This window comes from Xiphophorus maculatus, chromosome 15 (genome assembly GCF_002775205.1).
Source record: "Xiphophorus maculatus strain JP 163 A chromosome 15, X_maculatus-5.0-male, whole genome shotgun sequence".
NCBI classification, from domain to species: domain Eukaryota; kingdom Metazoa; phylum Chordata; class Actinopteri; order Cyprinodontiformes; family Poeciliidae; genus Xiphophorus; species Xiphophorus maculatus.
The window spans coordinates 16,159,556-16,183,692 of NC_036457.1; the positions used below are offsets into that span (position 1 = coordinate 16,159,556).

Genomic DNA, 24,137 nt, shown 5'->3' on the forward strand with positions numbered 1-24,137 from the left:
TGTAGTTTGACAGAGTTGGAATGACCCAATTTATTGTGGGCAGTTGAAATACATGGGTGTAAATACCAACAAAAGGAAGATAATGGCTGACTTCTGTACATTACATTCTAACAAAGAAGTGATGGTCTCGCAGTCTCTATCACGTATGCGTCAGACCCTTCAACGCGACCGCCGCCGAATACAATTATATTATTCATTCATCTGTGTTAACAGTTAATATAAAATGTAAAGCAACTCGTGACTAAAACTTTAATTGGTTAACACTTTAAATCACACCTCTATCTATGTCTACTTAATTTTAATACAGCCATACAATACAAGTATACAAGGTTATTCTGTGGTTAGAGAAAAGTACAACCAAAGATGGTGGAAATGCAAACAGTTGGTGTTTCGACTCCTATGTGTGATTAGGATAGAAGGTGTCATCGGTATGATCTTATAACGCAGGAAAATAAAAGAGAGAAAAACTGTTTCGCTAAACACGGCCTGAGACAAGTGTACAATATGCACACTTGGAGGGAAATAAAAGCAAAAATAAAAGTACTAATATATACCACTGTTTCTCTGACTTCTCAGGTAAAAATAAATCTCTGATGTTTGTCCTTGGGTTCCATCTTCTGGTAGCAAAGTGCCAATAGAGAAATGGGGACAGGTGGCTGCGAGGGTCTTCTCTGTGTTCCTCATCCAACATGACAGCAGGGGAAAAAAAGTTTGTTGGGGAAAAGAAAAACAAACAAAACCCCCCGTAATTTCAGTGTTTTGTGTCTTTTTAAACTGTCAGACCTTTTCGTTTTCTTTGTTTAGTTTTTTTTTTATATAAATCAATGAGTCTCAAGGTTTTCATCACGTCTTCAAAAGAGGTTGGTTTTTTTTTTCCCTTCGTGGATCGACGCTGACAAACCCTCATTGGTTGTTTTTGGCTTTGGCGTGTGTGAGAATGTGAGACTTCAGGTTGGTAGACTGGGCGAATTTCTTATTGCAGCCGTCGAACGGGCACACGTAGGGCCGGTCACCGGTGTGGATCCTCACGTGCGTGCGCAAGTTGAAGTCCAGAGAAAACCTTTTCCCGCACCCTTCGAAGGTACACTGGAGAAAGAAAAACAATACTATTAATCTGTTGATACAGGGAAGTCCTTTGACTCTGATTCTGTTTTTTTTTTTTAAACTGTAATCTTCGGTGCATTCGATACAAATTGATGTGATAAATTACCGCAAAGGTCTTATTGCTCATTAGCTCAAGATGAGCTTTATAGTTAGTAATGTAAACAGTGTTTCAATTTTAAATTAGCTGGGTCTTTGCAGGTTTCATCAACTTAACTTCAAGACCATTCTGAAAGTACTTAAGACATGTAACACGACAGAAATCTACAAAAACAATTGCAAATAAACAAATCATACGGGTTGGCAACACTGCTGAGGCAACATCTGGCAAGATGGCAACATCTTCCAGCAAACCGACAGTAAATTTGCGTATACTTACCCATGATCGACGAAAAAAAACCTCACCAGATAACTAGCAAAGGGATATTGGCAGCTAAGTAGCGTTAGCTGCAACCGCCTCGAGTATCAGAACGTAGTGAAGATTCGATTCAAATTCAAAAATAGTTTATTGATCTTAAAGGGAAAATAAAGGTTTGTCCAGGACTCAAACTTTCGCGTAACAGTAAAGTCCCATAAGAAGAAAGAAAACAACATAAAATATATTATCATCTTCCTAAAATAATGGCCCAAGTGATTTTGTAAAAAAAAAAAAAAAAAAAAAATCACTTTTGGCAAAAGGAAAAAAATGGCTTACTATGTCATTATTTTGACAATATGAGAGTCCTTCCTTCCACGGCAAAATTCAAGACGTGGTTAACACATTGAGGGCCAACTTATGTTTTGTAATGAATTCAATAAATTTTAAGGCCTTAATTTTAGATACATGAGCTTAAGACTTTTTAAGGATGTTCGGGCACCCTGCTTTGGTCCTGATACCGACCTGAAAGGGCTTCTCTCCTGTGTGGACGAGCTGGTGGCGCTTGAGTTTGGAGCTCTCGACGAAAGCCTTGCCGCACTCTGCGCAGACGTGAACGCGGGGTCCGTGGGTATGCAGATGCTTCCTCATGGCCGAGTTATCCCTGAACATCTTTGTGCAGCCCTGTGGGGGGAGGAGGAATGAAAAGGAAGCACGGCACTGAGTTGACAAACAAATAACGGGAGGTTCGTCGGAGCGACGGTGTCAATATTTTATTGATGTGCGAGCAGGGTTATGTTTCCTTTCATACAAATGTCAGCGACAAGTGCTCTCAGCATTTTGCCGAGCTTTCGGAAAGAGGCTCTGAAAAGAATAGAACAACAGATCTATACCGCGCTGAAGAGGCGATGCTCTGCTAACAGCCCGCATGAAAAAGAGCAGACTGCTCGCAGAGCAAAGAAAACCATTACATTAGCGGCTGCAGATAAAGCCTGATTGTAATTGTGCATCAGAGCACTCAAGTGCTATCAATGCTTTTCAATAACCTTCAGTAAAAAAAAAAGAGAGCAACAGGCAGAGCTAAAAATGTGTGAACAGTGAATTTCATTTCAAAAGGGTTCTTGAGAGAGGCAGCATCTTTAGACTCACTTTATGAGGACAGGCTATCGTTCGGGGAGCGTCGTCTTCTTTCACCTTCCTGGGCTTCATTCTGATGGGAGCGGAGGGGGAAATAAACGGTTAGAAAAAAAATAAACAGACAAAGCCATTCTGTTAACATAAGATTTTAAACAGAAGTTTAATGCAACTTATTGAAGTAGAGATGCACCAATCAATAGGCCAAAGATCGGAATTGGCCGATTTTCCCTGTGAATCGATTCTGGTCTGTTCAACAGGTCAAATAAAATCAGATAAAGGGAAGGAATGCTTTGATGCAAAAAATAAGACTGCTAGTATAATTCTTTGTTCTTGACGGTTTCAAAACTACTCCCCCTTATCAAAGAGTATGTCTAAAGAGGAAAACCAGAACTTGGAACTGGAAAAAAAATAATTGACTGTTGCATCTGCTGAGAAATCAGAGGTCAGCCTAAGATTATGCCTGTTGGTAAAAAAAAAAACAATACAGGAAACTTTCTAAAGAAAATTCAGTCATGAGGTTTTCAGCTGAGCCAGTGCTCAGTTCAAAAAACGAGAAACTTTATTTTAGACATGAATCTATTGTGTGTCGATACGACTCATTCAAACTGAAACACAATGGACATTTGAAGTGTTTCTGTTTTTAATATTTCCAAAAAAAAACAAACAGAAAAATGTCCAGTGCTTCAGTTTTGAATGAGTGTGCATGTATCTTCCTGTTCGTGAGAATTGTAAACAAAAACATTGGTGCTAAATGTTGAGATTAAATAATATCAAATATATATTTTAAATATGAATCCCCCTCGCACCCCAATTTTGTAAACTTGCAGTTGTGGCCAGTCTAAAATTAACTCTATTTGCACCGCCTCCCTCATTCTTTACACATTAACATCTTTGGTTCTCTATGTGTGAAAGTAGGATTTAATTGTGTAGGAACTGTTGTGTTTAAAAATAAAAACACAAAAATAGACTCTGATCTCTGCCATGTACCACATTGTGTGCGCCATCAATTTCACTTAACAGGGCTTTTTGTTCATTTAACCAAAGCATTGGATCAAAATTAAAGCGTCCATAAAATAACTAACAATTCTAAGTTCATATCTAAAATGCAAGTTTTGACTTTTAAAACTGAAGCAACATAAAACAGCCTCTTCAGCAGCTGCCTGCTTATTCACGGGCTCTGTGTCGACAGTGTAAACACGTCTGTTTACCGCCGGGAGCCGCTGACGCAGAGGCGCCCTCACCTGGCAAATTCAGCCAGCTGTTTGGGGTCTGAGAGGTCGATCCCCGGGATGCCACCAGGGGGCAGCTTCTTCCCCGTCATGTACTCGGAGTAATCCGGAGGAGAGTTCTCCCCGACGATCTGCTCCTCCACCACTGACTCGTGGTCAATGTCTTTATTGTCATCTAGGAACACATTACAGAGACTGAACCGATAACATATTGGTGGAACCCTGGCTACAAGCCTCGGGAGTCGGAGAACATCTGCTAACAGCATGCAGGCCACCTGATTATGCTAAACAAGCACTTCGGTGCGGCATAATTAGTGAATAACATGAATAGGTTTATCACTTCCTCACTCTTATAGTAATCACAAAATTGCAGTTTGATATTACACAGTAATTATACTTACCACATTGTTATTTTGATTTTTTTAAACATTAAACATGATTAAAAAAAAAAGAAAGTAGGGTGCATTGAACTAAAAATAGCATGAATTCCACCATAACACTCAAATTAAAAGTGTTGTAAATGAGAACTATAATCACAGCAGATTAAGGGGTGATTATTTAAATCAAATTGTTTCACTAATTATTTGATTATAGATTGATAAAGATTTTTTTTTGCACAATAAGAAAGGCCCGAGCAACAGTAAAATGCTGCATTTAATGCAATGTCTGAGCAAAAATCAATATTGCTTTCTGTTCAAAATGGTCAGTTTTTAAGTGCACCATTTTATACTTTAAAATACTACAAAACCGAATTTGTTCAAATTAATAAATGAGAAAAATTTATTAATTAAATTGCAAAACATCACAAACATTTTACAATCTCTATTAGCTATTAAAATAGTTGTTTTCACTATTTTAACACGGGCCTTTAAGCACAAACGCCACAAAGTTTGCAGCCTCTCAATTATATTATTTTTATATTTTATAAATGACATTTTACGTTTATTTCCATCCTTAGCATTCGAAATTTTAAAAATGCTGTTAGGTCAGAAAATGCATTTCTGTTAACATTACTCTTCACCAGCCAGCAGAGAGCACTAAAAATAGAGTAACACATGAAAAAGGTATGGCTCTCACTAAACGGGCTAGACAACTTGTTTTACCGATGTGTTTGATTCATTAATGGACCTGTTAAATGCCAGTTCTGGGGTGTTTTAGAAAGATACCTATATAATGCTGACTGATTACTGGCTGCTGGGTCCCTTTGCACACCGTCGCTTTAAGGGCTTAAGCCATAAGGAGCGGTTTACCGTCAGCCGCAGGAACCAGACAAAGCTAACGGCTAAATAATATACTCAAGAAATAGTTCCTAATTACACAAAAGTCGTCTATATAAAAGTTAAACCCGAACGAACACAGTCGCCTGGAGCTACAGTGGCTATAATTGCGCTGAAAGTGCGCCACAGTTTTGAGGCCTGCAGATATGTTAGAGCCAGCTCTCTCCCGACCCGGAGCACGGCCGCCATCTCTGCCCGGCCGCGTCTATCGCCATCTTTTCGGGGCCGCCGCCATACTTACGAGTCTCGGGGAATATGGCGGCGCCCAGCAACACCTAAAACATGGCCTCCCTTCAAAACAAAAACATTTCCATATGGTATAGCAGGGCTTTTAATCGAAAAACCGGACCAAACGTCGTGTTTCACAACGGCGCGACGGAGCACTCCAGGAAATAGTCTGGTGCAGCAGGACAACGCCCTGGTAACGAGGCCTCATTGCAACGAAGCTTACAGACACTGTGTGGCTAAAGTTACTTACCCGATGCCCACATTGTAACAGAAAATTCTCCCTCCAGAGTCTTTATTTGCACCTGCTTTTGTTCCCATTTTCTCCCACCAGCGTCGGGGCCGCTTAAATAGCTCTTTTTGCCTGCTTTCTTTCCACCGGCGCTGCCTCCCCGCTTCACTCGACCCATCGAGCTCTTTCCAGCCACAGTCACTAAAGTCTGCTCGATGTACTCATCCTCGACCCCAGGTGCTGGCACTGGGATGAGGATCTGATCCTCGAATCCACCCCCGCCGTCCGTGTGCAGGTCTGAATCGTCTCCGCCGACCACCTCCTCCCGGGTCTGGACCAGGATAACCTCCTGGTGGTGGTGGATCGAGCTGGGGTCGTCCGTGACCAGCGGCTGCAGCGCAATCATGGGCTGCCCGTCATCATCATCATCGTCGTCGTCGTCGTCGTCGTCCCCGCCGACCACCGTGGTCTCGATAGTCTCCACTGGTATCGTTTCTACTTCTATTTCGTGCAGCTCCACGATTTCGGCCGGCATCTCCGAGCCGTCTGTCTCAATGTACAGCGTATCTCCGGATGCCATGTTGAAATCCGCCAGTTTGCCTCTCTCATTCACGCCGTGTTGTGCTCCTTGTTTTTGGACCTCACAAACACTCTCTCTCACACACACACACCCCTTGGTCCGCTCCTGCCTCCGTCTCCGCTCCCTGTTCTTCGATAACAACTCTCCTCACTGCGTTCCAAGCCAGTTCTCGTCGCCACTACGCTCTGTCATAGGCAATCATCGCGAGATTTCGGTGAGCTCAGCGAGAACGGTTTTGCTGTGACATGGGGTTCCAGTGGGGGATTCCAAGTCTTGTGGATGTAAAAAAAAAAAAAAAAAACCGACGAGTTTCATGATGTTCATAATTCATCTAAAAAATATCTGTAAATAAAGTTAACTTGCTTGACATACCATGTTGATCACACTTCACATCTCTCATTTGACGCAAATGTAAAAAAAAGATTTTTATTTTATTTTTATTTAACTCTTCTGATTGCCTAACATGTCTGGAATATTTTTTTATGTATTTAATTTTATATATATGTATTTTATGCTTATCCGACATATATGCAGCATGCAAATAAAAATGATCTCTTTTAATCAAAAAACATAATCATAGTTAAACGTCCAATGATTTCAAAAGTCTTCGTCTAATTAAGTATATGGAAGACCATAAGTGCCACACATTAAATAAAAAAATAACTAAATGCACATATGTGACAATTTCATAAAATCAGAAATGGATAAATTAGATACACCTATAACATAATTAATAAAGATATTTTTGTATTTTAACGTTGAAGTTTATTGTACTTTAAAATCACATATTCTTTAAGAGTTTCGTTATTACTTTCCAAAATGTGTCTGCACTTTGCACAGTGCTATTATTTAAACTTTACTGTTCCTTATTAAATAAACTATAACATCTGACTGCTTAATTTGCACAGCAAGATAACATCAGACCAGTTACGTTAACAACCACAGAGTTTGCACCACTCACTCGACCCATCAAATTACTCAGGGTCAAAAGTGTCACAGATAAATAATTTACTGATTAATTACTATATTATATCATTAGAGAATAAAAAAAATTATGTAAATACATAGATTTAATTAAAAATATACTCAATAAAATGGGTTTTTTGTTACAAAAACAGTCATATTGTTGCACAGCATCATTTATTTGTCTGTCAGACTAACCAGTGGGTGGAGCTAAGACTGCTAGTTAAAGGTGATTGGTCTGAAGTGCACTTTAGCGAATCAGATTTTAGGATCCATTATTTTACCTTTCCGGCCGTTTAAATAGTTTCATAATCCACTGCACCCACATGCACTGTATAAAATTATCAAATGGATGCTGAAATAACTGACATTAAAATATGCCTTTAACATATTTAATGTTCAAATGATTTATGCAATTATTTTCTTACAATAAAGTATGTAAGAAAATAATGGCAGATAAATAATTATGGACACACTTGTTTATTTCTTGCACGTTTCCAGTTTTACTTAAATCACTAAGTCACTTTTGGCCCTCCATACTGGGTTGAGCGTAAAGCAAAAACATTTTTCAGTCTGACGTTTGTATCTGGCTCAGGTAGCCTATTTCTTCATTTATATTTGATGTAAGTTATCTGCATGCTACTGCATTGTAACTGTTTTCAACCTTAAATATTAAAGACAAAAAAGGCGAGTAGCTCAGTTGTTGCCTTCATTCCCGATTTGCAGCAGGTTTCACTTTGTGATCCCTGTTTAATCACCAAAACAAAACGCACAAAAGAACACGACACTCTGATTTATCCAAGACATTGTTCACAGTTTTATTTGAATTCATTTGAAACTCATTTTGTTTTTTCCCCCTCCTCAAACTAGGAAGCACTTTGTCATAAAGGGAGACAATAAAATGAACAATACTTCACTGTATCTTTGCAGCCAATAAACATTTTTTATTAACAACATGATCACAAATACTCTGGTGTTTTGTTTTTATTTTTTTTATTTTTCATTTTTTTACCTCAGAAGATTGCATTATCAAAAGAAGTTTATTTTTGTTCTTGGTTTCACGTTGTAGGCTATTTTTCTTCTTCCCTTTTTTTTTTGTTTAAGTTTCTGTGGTGGGTCCAAATGTACTTGGTGTTGGTGAAAGGGAAAAATAACAAAAAAAAAGAAAAATAAACGTATTTATAATATTTCAGGTCAGGTGGTGAAAAGCAAAAAGAAAAAAAAAGGGACTGCTTGTGAATCTAAATCAAACAAAACTAAATATAAACAATGTATAAAATACAAAATAAATCCCAGACTTACATTGATGTGCAATAAAACATTATCTTTACAGTACTATCGTAATTTTTCCAATATTACAGTTATTTTATTCCATCTCGTTTTATCATTAGAATGATAGTAATAATAATAATAATAATAATAATAATAATAATAATAATAATCATGGAAAAATTATATTAACAAAAAATATTTCAAATAAATTCCAAAAAAGAAAAAAAAAAAAACAACAACTAATAAAATAATTTTATATTTCATAAATTTCCTTTGGACCAAAAGGCAGAGAGGAGAGACGGGCAGACAAACAAGACGAAACATGTTAACAAAACGGAGCAATCAGTGCGAGAATGTGGCCCTTTCACGGTAGAAACAAACAAACCAAATGTTACGCAGACGCGGCCGAGGCGCTACAGTAACGGCGCCGCGTCGCCAAACACGACGCGTGGATGTCACAGTTTGGGCCTCTGTTCCTGACTTCTCCTCCTCCTCCTCCTCCTCGTCTTCAGGGCCTCAGCAGCGGCTGCAGGGGGCAATGGTTTGAAAAAGCGATTCAGCTCTCAAAGTTTATGTCGTGCTAACTCGACTGAGTTCATTTCTAATGGCTGTGTGGAGAGAGAAGACGGGGAAATAAGTTGGGGGTTAAACTCCACTCAGGTAAGTTACTGTAGAGACAGATACAATCGATTTCAGAGGGACATTTCTCATGTTTTGACGCGGGTCAGTCATGTGCATATTATGATCTTGCTCTCCAAGAGGTTTCAGTAAAAATAAAACCGTTTCCCTCGCATCTGGAGATGTGGTGAGACTAAAGGGAACCTGCTATTTTACTTCCAATCTAAAGGAAAAAAAATATTTCTACCTGTTCATGGAAACGCTCTCTAATAAACCTCTACAAAACTGTAATCACTGCTTGACTTTAGGCGTCTATGGAACAATGTTTCATGTGAAAACATGTTGCAACATGGACGCTGATGTGATGACAAAAATCTGCTAGCCTTGGGGGAGCAGCTAACTTCGGCCTCCAGGAAAAACAACATCTCTAATTGTTCTTCTTGTTTTTCCTCTCTTTTTTTGTGGTCCCACAATTCTTAGCTTCCTTAAAAATCCTCTTAAGAAAAATGAAACTGAAGCACTTTTTAAATTTATGCTTTACTATTTTTAGTTTATCAGAAAATAAAAAAAAAAGCCTACTATCGGTAAAGACAAGTGAACGATTGGGCTAAAACGCTTATATTGCTCTTCATGAGACTGGAAAATAACAAGATAGTTATTCATCTAAACCTGTCCATATCTACTCAAAAATTAAAAATGGATGAGGCCCTAAGTCTGTGTTGCCATGACGCTCAGTGGAAGGACGATAATGGAGATGAAATCAATCTCCAAATCTCGCTTTAGCAAACTGGATCAATTCTTCAGTGGGAAATACAGCTGGAATAAAACAAATACCTTTGCGACTTTTTACATTTCTTTACTAAAATGTGCCAATATAACAGGTTTAAACAATAATTGAACATTATTGGTTAATTGCCCATATTAATTATGTATTCATACAGATTTTTCGAACATGTTATTTATTATTTATTACTCATTACAAATGCAGATTTTCTATCCAACTACCACAACTCTGCTCAAAATTACATCTGTTTGATCTTATGGCATGTATTACTGCAAGCATTCAGACCAATCTATTTGAATTGTTGCATTTACTTTTCTAGGTATCTAGTGCAACCTAGTGGTTACAAAAGCACATAAGCGGCTAGACTGGTGCAAATCAACCGGGTGCAATATTCCAATGGCAAGGGTGTTAAAAATGAAACGCACCATCAATGATTTCATCCTTCACTTTGTGCAGTTCGCGGAAAACCTCGTCCAAGATTTCCTGTAGAACAAGAAGTTGACGTTCTCTTTATTTACAGTAGAAACAGAAGTTCACAGGAAACAAATGAGAACTCGTCACGTAATCGAGGTGATGCGTAGATTATCAGGTGGCATTTAAAAGTAAAAACTGTGGCGAACAGACAGTTTTTGCTGTGAATATAAACCAGCATATTTAACATTGCATCGGTTTTCCAAACGTGCTGCCATGCAGTTTTGAGCAGTTCGGTTTCACTTCACCTGCTTCATCCTGTCGAGATCTAACGAGTCTGCGTCGCTGACACTTCCTGCTGTTCGTAACCTGTGGGATAAAATATGTTTGTTTTTTGAGGAAATCATCTGTTTCACTGACGGCTGCTGTCCTTCTTAGGCCTCGTGTGAAATGAGCTTCCCCGGCTCTCACCTTGAAACCATCGACCTGTCTGCAGAGTTCGCTCGGTCCCAGGGCTTCCTCGCTCCGTCTGTGTGGCAAAAGCAAAATGTGATGTTTTATTTTTCCCTCCCCCCCCGCTGCTGGACAATCAGATGATTGGCGAATGAGCAGCTTGTGCAGCTCCAACGTCGTTTCCCACCTGTGGAATTCTGCGCACCCCGAGTGTTGGGTGACGAAGAGTTTGCATCATCCTGGGGTAAAAGGTGGGAGAAAAAAGAATATGGCTTTTCAGCTTTGTTGCACTGAAATTACATTTATCTCAGCAAGTACTGACAAGTGACGCCGTTTTGATTGTGCAATCACCACCATCGTCATCAGGCGTACAGCTCTGACTGACATTTTGAACAATTTCAATCCATCACTGCTGCTTGTCCACTTACGTTTTGGCTGTCGTCAGGCTTCTCTGAAGCCGCTTTCCTTCTGGGGGAAAGAAGAAGCCTCAATTAAGAATGACATATTTCACCCAAATAAATAAATAAATGGCAATTTTGTGTGTCAAACAGACTGTGGACACGAAAGACAGAAAGAAAGGAAGATAGACAGAAAGAAAACTTAAAAAAAAAAAAAAAATTAAGAAACACATTTACTTGTCAATGACTAGACATTATGACATCAGAATTTTACGCCCTAAGACGGATTCACATAAACGCAGAGTTAAAATCAAACTGACCATCAACCACAGAAAACACATTATTAAAACACCACTGAGAGAAAAACACAGTCAGGTCATCACCAAAAAAAAACAAACAAACACTTGAACCATTAAAGTGAACATTGTGTCGACTGTTTCCTCCGCAACGTCACGTATGTTGCGATTGTTTGAGTTTTCGCTCAAAAATCTTTTTACAATTTGCAGTTAGCTTCTTTATTTTTTGTATAGACTACATGAAATATAAAAGCCACTTGAGACCAATGAATTGAGAAAAAAAGAGAGAAAGGAAGAAAGATAGGGATGTAAAGAAAGAAAGAAGGAAGGGGGGAGGGTGGGGAAGAAAGGAGGATTTTTTTTCGGGTCGATTGCGCTGACCTTCGAGCCAGGAGAGCGTTCATCTCCTCCATCAGTCCTCCACTTCCTCCACTCGTTCGGTTGGCTTCATTTTTGGTACCCGAAGAGCCGTCCTCAGGCTGACACACAGAACTTACTTTAGACGGCTTTTCAATCATGACCAAAAGAACAATTCATCGTATGTGTCATAAAAAAAAACACGAATACGTCATGCTCTTACCCTTTGGACACGGCGAAGTTTGGCTCCAGCGATCATTGCAGCGAGGCCGGTTGGTGCGGGGCCCTCGTCCCCCTGGCTGCCTCCTCCTATAGGCAGTGGAGGAGGAAGAGGAGGGGCCGCCGCTGATGGCGGCGGGGGGCCCGGTGGCGGCGGAGGAGGGGGAGGGCCGCCCATGTTTACAGGTGGAGGTACTACAGGTGGGGCTACGGAGAGCACAGCAGGGTGGCCTTGGAAAGGAGAACCTGGAAACATCGAGTCAAAGGTGAAGAAGATGTTTTATTTACCTCAGGATGCTGCTAATGATGGCTTCAATTCTTTTTTTTTTCTGTGTGTGAGTGAGAAAGTAGAAACTTTAAGTGTCCTGGGTGTGTACACCTGAGTTGGAGGACCGTCGTTCCCGCTCCATGTGCGCCTGCATCTGCTGCTGCTGCTGTTCCATCATCTGCCTGAAGGCAAATGGAGAAAACACAGCTGCTAATTCAGCATCCGATAAAAACAAACAACAACCCCATAATCATTGAATATTTGATTCAATTCCAGCACCAAAACAGTTGAGACAACCACTTCACACAAACAGCTGAGGATCTTTAGAGCTGAACTCAGACCTCTTGAATTTTTTTCATGTTTCACTTTGCTCCAGTTTAACAGCTTTTCTGCTTTTTGCAATTAGATTCAATGCTTGTGCAAAGGAGAGTCATCCCCGTAGCATGATGCCTCCACCACCATGTTCTACTGCAGGGATGGTGTTTTCAGGGAAGGTCTGCAGTTGGGCTAAACTCTACAGAGTTTGATGATGACAATAATGGACTGAGCAAAGCTCCACAGGGTGTTCCAAATTTGGATTTTTATTTTCTTATCTCAGATTTATAGTCTCCACTACTTCCTCCCTGACCCATCCGCTTTATTTCCTGGCCGCCACGACGCTGTCGTTCTCCAACAAACCTCCAAAAATAACTTCCCGGTCTATCTATTGTTAATTTTATCCACCTGTATCTTTGGATAAGTCGATTTAATGTGAAAAAAATACATATATCTTTACCTAATGCCACATTGTTTTGGCACTGGGTTAAAGAAACAAGTTAAAGATTAACAACTAATACATAAATCATGCATTTGAAACAAAGCAGACATTATTTAAAGGAGCGACGCAGAAGTGCTTTGAATAAGTCCAGGTATTTCTGCAACGTCCTGATTTTGGTGTTAAAAAACAAAACAAAACCCTTTTTGCAATTTAAACAAGCAAGATGCTGTCTCGACCATTCTGGAGAAAACATTCATTTAGGTGATTCAAAACATCCAGTCGGCCGCACAGGTTCCTTTAAATCAAATGGAAAACATCTGGCAGCCAAGGAAACGTCTCCACAGTTGTCCTTACGAAAATCACATTTTCATTCCCTCTTTTTTGTGACATGCGCTCTTTTATAATGCACAAAGCATATGTATGTCACAACCCAGGAGGGGAGGGAAGGAGACAGCTTGTGGGAAGTTAAGCAGAGTCATCCAGCCGTGAGTTGGACGGGAGACGAGCTGAGACAGCAGAGCGTCTGATGTGACAGCAGAGACAATCTCCCGCCACGAGCGCAGCTCCGACCCTGGGAATAGTTCAGCGGACATGGGACCCACTCCATTTTCTACAATGTGTGTCCCTCTAAAACCTGGGATCTGGCGTTCGGATCAGCCAGCGAGCTGGGGAACTGAAACTGAAACGAAAGAGCCAGTTGTGCTTTTGCAAAGGAAGAGAAGGAATCGCTCATTCGCCCTTCCACCTTTTTTTCCAATTGCGATTATTACAAGCCGATGGCGGTGCACGCAGCAGAACCCGAGAGCTGCAACTGTTTCAGATATCGGCGCCTCAAATGTCACAACACTGCTGCAGAGCTCTAAATATAGCCAAGAATCCTTTCTTCCTTTCCAGTTCGGTTTTCTCCTTGTCACTCTGACTGTTTTCCTCTCCTCAGGAGACGACAGCTTCCTATTAGCAGAGCAGAGCTGCAGCATGAACACAAAGCTGAGGAAATGTCAGCGCTGCTCATTTCTGTCAGCAAAATCACATCTAAACTCATTAATTCAGTTTGTGTGATATCAATATTTTTACTAATCATGGCGCAAAAGCGTATTTTAGATCAACCCTTTTGTAAACCAGTGCTGGTGTCTTGGTTCAGTGTAACTGTTCCCGTTTAGTCTTATACTTTATCGTTTAAATTTATACACTTTAAATAACTGAAAGGATGAGTGTGCATGGAACATGGATGGATAACCTGATCAGGTTTAAAGCTAAGTAACTGCGGAGGAGTGAATGGAAGAATGCACAGTTAAATCTGAATGTGTTTATTAGTTGTTAAGAGATTGAAAATGTTTTATGATTTGGTTCTTCTGACCAAATCTTGATAATATGGACCACTTTCCTGCCCATATCCAGTGGCCTCATGTTTCTGTTTGTCATAGATACAAAGTCCGATAAATCTTGAAAGATTTTGAGTCCTTTCCCTGAAATATTTTTCAAACCTTTGCCTCACAGAGGTGCCTGCAAAATAAACCATCCAAGTTTACTTTTCCACTTAATATAAAAGTCTTTTTTTTCCCTATTCCTTTTTGCCACATGTCATAGCATGACATCTAACGCAACAAATTTAGGGACCAGCTGCAAAACAAAGAAAAAAAAAAAAGTTTGAATTCTCTTTATTTTAAATCAAATTTGCATCATGTATAAGTTGGTAAAGGAATCTTTTTATGTCCCGTCCTTGTATCCTTTCTCTTTTTTTAAAGGTCTTTCTTTAGGCATATTTAAGTAATCTAATTCTTGATTAAAAATGGTTCAAATATGGCCGCCAGGTGGCTATGTTGGTCCTGGATTACACTGCTTCTCTTTCCAGCCTCTTTTCTGTCAAATTGTAGTTCAAATAAAGGCAACTAGTGCAAAAGAAAAAAAAAATTTAATTAATAATTAGCTCTGTTGTCCAAAACTTTATGTAGAAAGTTGCGTGAAATTTCAGGGACGCACTACTGTCGTGCTGGGTGATTTGAATTTATTTTTAATTAGAAAAAGACAAAAAAAGGGGGGAAATACATCAGAATTTTTCTGACATATCTTTTTGCTCTCTCTTTCTGTCGCCTTTCTGTTTTAATAGTGTGAAATGAATCAATCAGCATCTCAAAAAACGATGACAAAACAAATAACACATAAAAAAAACAAACTCCAAGTTTCCTTTTATCAATATAATCCAGTGAAAGAAATGGATTGTGTAACTTTAACAAGATTTAACAAGATCTCGTTTACAACGCAGACCTGTTTTGATTAAACATAGAAAAAAAAAACAACACACACACACACACAGTAACATTTCATGCAAGTAAGAAATTTGACTCAATTAAACACACTAATAAAATAGGAGCTAAAAACAAAGTGTAAGTTTTATAAGATTTTTCGTTTTGTCATTTTTTTTTTTTTTTGCCTCATGTAGCAAGTCCAAACCCCAGAGGTGTCATGTTTTGACGCTACAGCCGGCGCTGCGCTGACATTAGTGAGTGTCCGAGTGAATGTGTTTCACCTCGCTCTCTGAGCATCAATCTCATCCGAAGTGGGGCCGTTCTGGACCTGCCGCTGGACAGCTGGACCTGCAGAATCAAACCGGAGCAAAAAGGCAGAGAGAGAAATGCGGATGAGGCAAACGCTGTGCTCAACAATCCATTACTAACGCCTTGGATGTTCATTGTAATTAGTGCCAGTCAAGACAATTAACCACCCAAGTGACAGGGGAATTAAGCAGGAGTTAACCATTATGTCACCTCTTTGTGGGGGTACTGACTAATCCTGGGTGAAAAGCATACAAATCCGCAGTTTAAATGAGCGCAGATTGATTCATCAAGTTCTTGTGAAGGCAAGTTAAACACCGGAGGGATGTGCTCTTTGGCTTTTTTTTGTTCCGCAGTGCGAGACGCCTTGCAAAAGGATTTCGGCGTCACACCAACAAAACTTTGTTTTGTTCCGCTGGGATTTTCTGCAATAGTCCGACACAAAGCGGTAGACGATCGTGAAACGGAAGGGAAACAATCCGTGGCTTCCAGTTCACACGGAGTATGACGGTACGGGGTTTGGCACAACTGCAGGCTTATGAAGACGCAGCCGTCCACCTAAGCTAACAGGGTATTAATCAGAGAGGAGATTACCATTTACTTTCCATTTCACATTAATGCACAACCTTGTGTCGGTCCATCACATAAAATCTCATTTGAACACCTTGAAGCTTGTGGTTGTACATTAGTAAAAAAAAAAACTTCAAGGTGCATCGTAAGGCGAAAAAGACTAAAAAGTCTGTTTGTCTTCTTACAGTTTGCGCTGCAGGGCCCCTGCAATGTAATCCCTTTAACACCATTAGGGAGATCTACAGATGGAGAACCAGATAGGGTGATTACTTCAAGACGCGATAAGATGGGAGCAAAAGCCACTTCAAGCTGAGGGATTACAATAAAATCAGAGGGATCCATCGTCTTTTTACAATGAAGCCTCCAGTTTGATTGAACTCCCTCAGCAGTGTTATTAAATGTGTCACCGAAGAATCAAGAAGACATTCGTACATATAAACGTAAAGTGCTTCTATAAAGAAATGAGTATTAGGATGAAGTACGATTGTGATCGTTGGATCTTGAAGTGTTTCACGGTTTCTCTTTTGTGATCTGGTGGATTTCTTCTTCAACAGAGAGCCATGAAACAAAGCAGGGACTAAAAAAACTGTTCACATTCGCCACATCCTGTCCTAATCTAATGAAAAGTGTTGCTTTACGTAATAGCGCTACGGCTTTCACGGCCACTGCTCTCTGATGAAAGCGGCTTTGGCTAATGGCTGCCATTGATCAAGTAACACAGATCCGAAAATAACACAGGCTGAATTAAAGGACGCGAGTCAAACCTGGTGTCAGGTGATTCACCCGTTTGTAGACATGTGAGCACAGTAGGTCTGGTGTTTACCTTAGAAACGAACAAGGAACTTTGTATTTATCCATATGGAGTCATTTTCTTTCTTGTTTTTTAAGACAGAAACATCAAAACATAGCTCTCTTGTTTTTTTTAAAGGAGTCAGTCTAAAATTGAATTGGCCCTCATTGACAACACTTTTAATCGCTTAATTTAATGTCCAACAGAAGACGGACACATCAAACGATTTGAAAGTGACGTCAAAACATCAAACATCTACTGCCACAGTCATCTGAAGCATGTGTCGCATTTCCCCTTAAAATACTCAGGCAAAAAATGAGTTTCATCAGGCGAGTCATGGACCCACTGACACCAGGTGAGTCCCATTTCACCAAGACTTAGCTCTTCCCCTTAGTTCTGCATGTTAAGTGTAGCAGAGTGCCAAACAGTTTACCTTTAGATACACATATTCAATTAAAGGTTAAAGACTTACTATTAAAACACACACAACAAATGAGTTTCTGACCCTTACTGACATGTTCATCATGTTGACGCCCCGCCTGATGTACTCTGCTCTAGTCTCTTTGGAGTCTCTCTCAAAAGTATGAAAAAGTAAGGTTGTACGCTAATGACATGCCGGTGTCTTGATTGGGTGTCATACAATGTTTAGCACCGGAATATTTTAATCTGCCTCCGTTGGTCCCTTCGTCAGCATTTTGATCAAATGCCTGCACATCCTCTGTTACATTTTGAAGGATATAGTTTTCTTCCGGCCAGGACGGACTTCTAAATCCAATATGGCTGCTTGTGCTTAGCGGCAGCTTATTAGTAACTGTCTTAAAAAAACACATTGACTTGTTTGTATCCCATTTTCACAAACACAGTACCGTTTTGTGAACACGTGGGAAATGTTTCAAAGAAAAAAATCCAAAAATCCAAAGAAATGATGTTGCCTGTATTGCTAATAGTAATTATCAGTTAACTAATCCCATTGTTTTTTAGGAAATTATAATCTAATTAAACTGGGTTTGATGTTATTCTCTGATCCATTTTAGCAGAACTTGTCACCAGCTTTGTCTAAATAGTTCTCTGTTCCCTGCTGCTGTTTTAAACTGGAAGTTCTCATAATTTTCTCCTCCTTTAATCTTTGTTGAACCAAACACAGTTTTCACAATTTATCTGAGCAATTCATCTTTTTGGCTGTTGGTGCTTACCAACTCTACATATTATTATTATTATTATTTTGTATTCACTTTGCAAATCATTGATAGTAATAATTACTTCTTGCAAGTTTGAGGGCCATAGTTGAACAAATTTAGTTGAGGCCTGAAAATGTTTCTTTGACTCAATGTTAGTCATGAGAAGCTTAATAAGAAATCGGAGGACTTCAAATTATCACTTTCTAATTAGGTAACCATAACATTTATCCAAATGTTTTGGCAAATGTCAACTTGGAACTATTGGCATTTTCCGGTAAATAATTTCTGCTGTGGTTCTTCACAAACCAATGTTTTGCTTCGTTTTTTTCCCCCACACACAAACACAAGCAAACTTAAAAACACAAACCAAGCACAGCTTTTACCGCAGACAGAAACACAGCAGGCACATTTTTGTTGTTTTTACCTACACGACATGCTGAAGAAGAGGAACCGGCCGTAGCAGAGACAGAGACACCGACAGACACACTCTCCTCTGACCATCTCTTGCCTTAAGCTACCTTTACTCCTCCTCATCCTCACCATCGCCCCCATCCATCACCTCCCTACCCACGTTTCTTCCTCTCCTCACCTGCCCTCCTATCTACTCCACTGAGTCAACGGTATCGTCTGTCATCTTCATGTAAATGACACCGGCAGCAGCAGCAGCCGCGTAGCGAGCAATTCGGGTTAATGTTTCAAAAAGGTCGGCTTTTCTCTATGCTGAGCAGTGAAGGAGACCCGGCCTCTCTGAATAACACGGGCTTCATCTCACTCATCATTTTTTTGTTTCCAAAATTAAACTCAACCTGCTTAGAGTAAGAAATATAATGTATCAACGTCACGATTCTACGCATACTTGACAAACTCAGTAATATTTCACAGTAAATGCACGTCTTAGCAGAAGAGTACAGAAAATGTTGAGAACTGAGAAGTGATGGAAGATCATCTTTTTTTTATTTGATCACTTTTGCTTTATGTTTTTCATCCACAAAAAACATTTTACAGCTATGTTTACCACACAATACGTTTGTTGCAAGTAATTTTATAAAGTCTTACTCCCAACTACCAGTATTATTTTTCTTAATAACTGAATTATTTGAAATTATTTTTGCAAACTGATTTACAGTCAAATGCATTATATTCATTAAATACACCCAGTTTAACTTATATGCTATATTGCAAAGCTTGACACATTCTCGAAATTTGAAATAGCTTGCTTCATGAAGCTAACTGGTTACTGCATACTTTTACGGAAATGACCAGGTCCTTACTGGTTTTCTTGAATTACAAATCAGAAATGTAACCTTTAAGTTCCCTGGAATGTACAGGTTTCAATATATTCCGCCATCTTTTTTCCCCCTTAACATGAAAGAAGAGGTCCTAGTTAGTTAAGCAGATAAGCTTATAAAGAACTAGCTGTAAATTAATTCAGATAATTAACATTTTTGTGGCATCTTATTTGAATAAAATCAAATCAAGGTGTCTGTGTGGGTTTATTAAACTCGACTCATGAAGTAAATCCATCACAAACTCAGTGAAGACCCAAGGTCACGCTTGAACCCACCTCACCACCAGAGGGCGCAGCAGACACACCTGTTTGGACAGCAAAGAAACATGTTTATATATATATATATATATATATATATATATATATATATATATATATATATATATATATATATATATATATATATATATATACAGTACAGACCAAATGTTTGGACACACCTTCTAATTCAATGGATTTTCTTTATTTTCATGACTATTTATAAGGCAAGAAATCCCACTTATTAACCTGACAGGGCAACACCTATGAAGTGAAAACCATTTCAGGTGACGACCTCTTGAAGCTCATCAAGAAAATGCAGAGTGTGTGCAAAGCAGTAATCACAGCAAAAGGTTGCTACTTTGAAGAAACTAGAATATAAGGGGTATTTTCAGTTGTTTTACATTGTTTTGTTTAGTGCATATTTCCACATGTGTTATTCACAGTTTTGATGCCTTCAGTGTGAATCTACAATGTCAATAGTCATGAAAATAAAGGAAACTCATTGAATTAAAAGGTGTGTCCAAACTTTTGGTCTGTACTGTATATATATATACTGTATATATATATATATAACTCTCGTATTGTAGCATTCATGCTAGGCCAATGAGTTTATGTCTTCTTTTTGCTTCCAGTGCAAAAATGCGGCTATAAAAATCATATTGTGCTTTCTGTATAGTGCGTACATGTGTAATTTCTATCGGTGGCTGCTGCCACTCGAGCCTCTTTGCGCCGCCGCCCCACGTCATTAGGCAGATGAAAAAGTCCGCTCTCTAGCACGGGACCCAGGGGAGATCTTCTCAATGACTCATTCAAATTAAGAGGCTGGAGGGGAAAGGCGGGGGACACACACTGCTACTGCTGCTGCTGCTGGGGAAATGAGTGGCAAGCTGTGAAAGTCACTCTGTCTCCGTCTCGTTCTCTCTCTCTCTCTCCCTTTGTGACTAGCTCAGGCATGAATAGAGAGTTACTGCAGGACAAACTGCACATCTTACGTGTTCATGCTATGCTAACGGAGTGTTTTAAAAATAGGACTTAACTCCAGCGCCAATGAATCCCTGATGACTCCCAGTATAACCAAACCTTGTACTAATGTTATCAATTGCACTCTGTTCTGTTATGTGAATAATAAAAAACCCTTTAGCCAGAGTTTGTTAGACTTAGAGGGCACTGTTGCCTAACTCAGCTGCATTTTGACAGCAGCTATCACACTTGAACAGGTTGCTCTGAACTGCTTGGGTCAGCATTTATTGCCCATTTGCTGAGGATGCTGTGTCATGATGCAGGCAGCAGTTAGGAGATGTTCCAGGAGTTTCACTGATCTATGCTTAAGGTCTCAGGATATTGCTGATAGCAAATAAAAGAGTCTTCAGTCTATTATAAGAGAGATGTAACAGACTAAAGAACTTGTGTGTACTTGAAGGATAAAAGTAGAGTCATTTCTAGTGACATGAGAGCCACGTGCAAGAATCAGCATGAGTCAGATTTTAAAATAAAGCTTCTTAGTATTTGTGTGTCTCCATGGCGACGTGTCTTGAAGCCATAAAATCTTGCAACGACCAAAGCCGCAAAACTGCAGCATTTCAAGACTAAAAACTATAGCTATAGTTCATGCTAGCATAGAAATAATGGGCTATGCTTTTCTATGGACAGAAACGTTTTTCCTATTTAGGGTAATACAGTTACTGTAGACAGTTTTAAAATGTGTTTTTATCAGAAAACCACAAATTCAATGTGGTCCAACAATCGATAAGAGTCTAAAGTTTCCTAACTTTGTTTTGTCCAGACTATGTATTCCTAGAATGACATCCTTCCTCCAGAATGAAAAGTGCTCAAACAACAGTTCATGTGGGCACCAGCAGCAAACCCGTCTGAGTGCAAGGTGCATGTGTGGTGCAGAGAGGGGAGACCACACCTCCATCCTGAGCGCTGAGTACGTTAAGGGCGAACAGCATGGCGTTGGAGAAGGTGGTGGCCTCCTCCTTGCTGGCAAAATTGAGGCCGTAGACCTGCCTGGCGTCCCTCCATTGGTGAAAGGTCTGGGTGGCTTGGTTGTACTTGAGGCCTTTCACTATAGAGTAGTTGATAACTACCTGCAGGAAAGAGAAAAGGAGAGGAGTGGAAAGAAAGCTATTTATGAGCAACATTGGAGGAGTGGGGCGATAAAAACAGAGAATGTCAATAATCTGGCTTGTACAAGTTTCTAAAATAATTTCAATCTAAGATCAAGTGTCCAGAGCCAAAAGGTCGGACTAAAATAAAAATGATGGACTGCAGAAAAGATACAACAATGTGGATCAATGTACTTTTTCCTTCTTTACAAACACATGTAAATATGCATCTACGATACAAATATCTATATCACAGCAATTCGGAGGACTCTCTCAGTGTGAGTCCAGGACGGTCTAAATGTGTTGCATTCCTCCCGCAGCGCCAGAAGCGTCACTCTCCAGGTTACCTGCTGGTCTTGCAGCTTGACGCCCACCACTCTGAAGGTGTTGCTGGCAGTGTTGTGGTAGATGTTGATGCGGCTGAAGCCCTGCTGGCCCGGCTTGATGGGGACCCACTTCTTGCTGGTGTCGTCGTAGACCATGACAGAGGCCCGCGCCTGGCAGATACTCTGCTCACTGGCAAGGACAAAGGGACGGAGAGAGGAACGAAAGGCTTAGGGATATTTAAGTGCTTCTCAGTCTCCTTATTAATATGCATGAATCTAATTTTGGAAGATTCAGAGTTTTCAAGGTCTATTTTGGCCCAATGTCGTCGTAGGGAATATAAGTTGTAGGATATCTGCCATGAGTGTAATGATGCAAAGGGCAACACTTCCTAGTGGTATTTATAAGCAAATAAAACAGCATCCAATGCTAGTAACAGAGATTTAACATTTCAAAATATTTCAATTTTGAAATTGAAGGGGTGTCCTAATCTCTTCCTGACCAAAAACTGCATTTTCCTAAATGAAGTGTAGTTTTAAAAAGTTGGTCGTAACTGGTTGGCTATATTACTTAACCTTCCAAGCATCGTTGAAGCCAAATATCCACTTGTACCAAATATGATGGAAAAATTAACAGGCTCTTGAAAGGCGTCGTAATTATTTCACATCACTGCGTGTGAAAAGAAAAGGAAACAACAAAATAAAACACTGTTTCTCTCAGTGCCTTTTTTTTTTTTCATCCAGACATAACATCTGCTAAGCAGACATATCAGGGGGATTGGGTCAAACACAGTCACATGCCTGAATTAAAAACTCTTATTTTGACTGTAGGATTTAGTCTCATCTCGTCTCTGCTGCCGAGAGCAGATTTAAAGTCTGTTACGATTAAAGCTACCAAAAATAAATAAATAAATAAGAGCTGAAACCCATAGTTTTCTAGTAAAGATGGAGGACAAAAGCAAAAGTTCTTGGCTTCATAAACCTGTAGCCTGTGGTAAAGCTGTATGGAATAAATGTGGATCGTGTGCGCCAATAGACTAGCAATAACCACACTTATTTACTTATATTACTATCACTATATTAGTATCTTTTTCATATCTCTGTGTTTCCATAATAAAAAACATTTCATTAAAAACTATAAAGCAGGTTTGAGGCTACCTACATGGTCCAAAGTGTAGATCAGGACTGCATTTTGGTTTCAAAAACACACAAAAAAGTTTGAAAAATACAACAAAAATGGCCACTTGCAGCTTACTTTCTCCATAAAATGTGAAATTTAAAAAAACATTATAAATACATGAAACCGGTTGAATATCTGTTAAATATCTGAGCCTGTTTCATTGGATTACCTGCAAAACTTCAAGCAATGATTGCAAGTTTCTGCCACTCACAGGTCAGAGAGATTTGGCTTTAATAATTTGAAATTAAAGTGTTGAATCACTTTCAGTAGTCCTATAGAGTCTGCTTTTTTTTTTTAACATATATCTCCCAATACATCTATAATCAAATCTGTTCAATGAAATAGAGAATGCAGTGCAATTAAAGGTCTGGTTTTTAAACGTTTAAATGTAAAAAATGGCTTGTCTTTATTTACAAGGATTAGCAAACCCTTACTGGGTTTGCTAATCAATCTGGAAGTTGCTTTATGACTAAAAAGAAAGCACAAGCTTTACATTGAGAAGAAATAATTTGGTTTTCATTTCTAAATAGCAAGTAAAGCAGCTGGAAAAACACACAGAACCAGAATCAAGCACAGCTCAACGTCTCCTCGCCAGTGCACTCGAGATCGGCTCCAGCAGGGCAGTGATGTGTTTAATTTATTTTTGGTTAAGTCGCCGAGGCCATTTATTTTTTTTTAAAAACAGCGTTCGAGGCAGCTGGCTCCCAAAAAAAAAAAAAAAAAGAAAAAGAAAAGAAAAAGCAGGCACTATAAATCAGGTTCTTGTGCTAAAAGAGACTGGAGGTGAAGAAAAATAGAGACGAAGCGAAAACAAGAGAGTTTGATTCTGACTGACGGCTCCAAACGCAAACAGGAAGGCTCCGTCTATTGCTATGCGAGTGCGACGTTCAGCAAACTGAAGTGCAGAGCATGAATAATGCATTAAATACTTATGAATTTACCATGACGCCGCACA

The 24,137-nt window shown here is 39.4% G+C and overlaps 2 protein-coding genes across 7 annotated transcripts in view; both read right to left on the minus strand.

Moving 5' to 3' along the window:
- LOC102222790 (transcriptional repressor protein YY1-like) lies at positions 1-6,337 on the minus strand. 2 transcript variants are annotated; one of them, XM_014471239.2, is made up of 5 exons: positions 5,578-6,337; positions 3,835-3,997; positions 2,606-2,666; positions 1,982-2,140; positions 1-1,086 (listed from the first exon to the last, which is right to left on the minus strand). In XM_014471239.2, exons 1-5 carry the CDS (start codon positions 6,134-6,136, stop codon positions 904-906), a joined length of 1,125 nt encoding a protein of 374 aa, XP_014326725.1. In that variant the 5' UTR covers positions 6,137-6,337; the 3' UTR covers positions 1-903. The 2 variants fall into 2 exon arrangements, with proteins under 2 accessions (XP_014326725.1, XP_005805680.1); XM_005805623.2 differs by having other exon boundaries at positions 3,835-3,985; positions 5,578-6,336.
- Positions 6,338-7,889: 1,552 nt separating this feature from the next.
- Positions 7,890-24,137, minus strand: part of LOC102223049 (ena/VASP-like protein) — a 40,155-nt gene continuing 23,907 nt past the window's right edge. For 3 of the 5 annotated variants that reach the window (XM_023347731.1, XM_014471231.2, XM_023347729.1), the window contains exons 2-13: positions 22,027-22,195; positions 21,484-21,661; positions 15,460-15,526; positions 12,287-12,357; positions 11,912-12,153; positions 11,713-11,810; positions 11,066-11,105; positions 10,825-10,876; positions 10,656-10,713; positions 10,493-10,553; positions 10,199-10,256; positions 7,890-8,897 (exon numbers count right to left, since the gene is read on the minus strand). In XM_023347731.1, the coding sequence (XP_023203499.1) occupies positions 8,827-8,897; positions 10,199-10,256; positions 10,493-10,553; positions 10,656-10,713; positions 10,825-10,876; positions 11,066-11,105; positions 11,713-11,810; positions 11,912-12,153; positions 12,287-12,357; positions 15,460-15,526; positions 21,484-21,661; positions 22,027-22,195 (1,165 nt within the window). In that variant the 3' untranslated portion in view covers positions 7,890-8,826. Of the gene's footprint in view, positions 8,980-10,198; positions 10,257-10,492; positions 10,554-10,655; positions 10,714-10,824; positions 10,877-11,065; positions 11,106-11,712; positions 11,811-11,911; positions 12,154-12,286; positions 12,358-15,459; positions 15,527-21,483; positions 21,662-22,026; positions 22,196-24,137 lie in introns of all 5 variants that reach the window. The other 2 variants (XM_014471232.2, XM_023347730.1) reach the window with 2 other exon arrangements.

What these genes read in the sequence shown, in the direction of transcription:
- LOC102222790 (XM_014471239.2), bottom strand. Translation starts at nt 6,136, where the DNA reads ATGGCATCCGGAGATACGCTGTACATTGAGACAGACGGCTCGGAGATG. An exon ending in TGTTACAATGTGGGCATCGG is followed by an intron (nt 3,998 to 5,577) that starts GTAAGTAACTTT and finishes ATGTGTTCCTAG; the next exon opens with ATGACAATAAAGACATTGAC. An exon ending in CAGCTGGCTGAATTTGCCAG is followed by an intron (nt 2,667 to 3,834) that starts GTGAGGGCGCCT and finishes CGCTCCCATCAG; the next exon opens with AATGAAGCCCAGGAAGGTGA.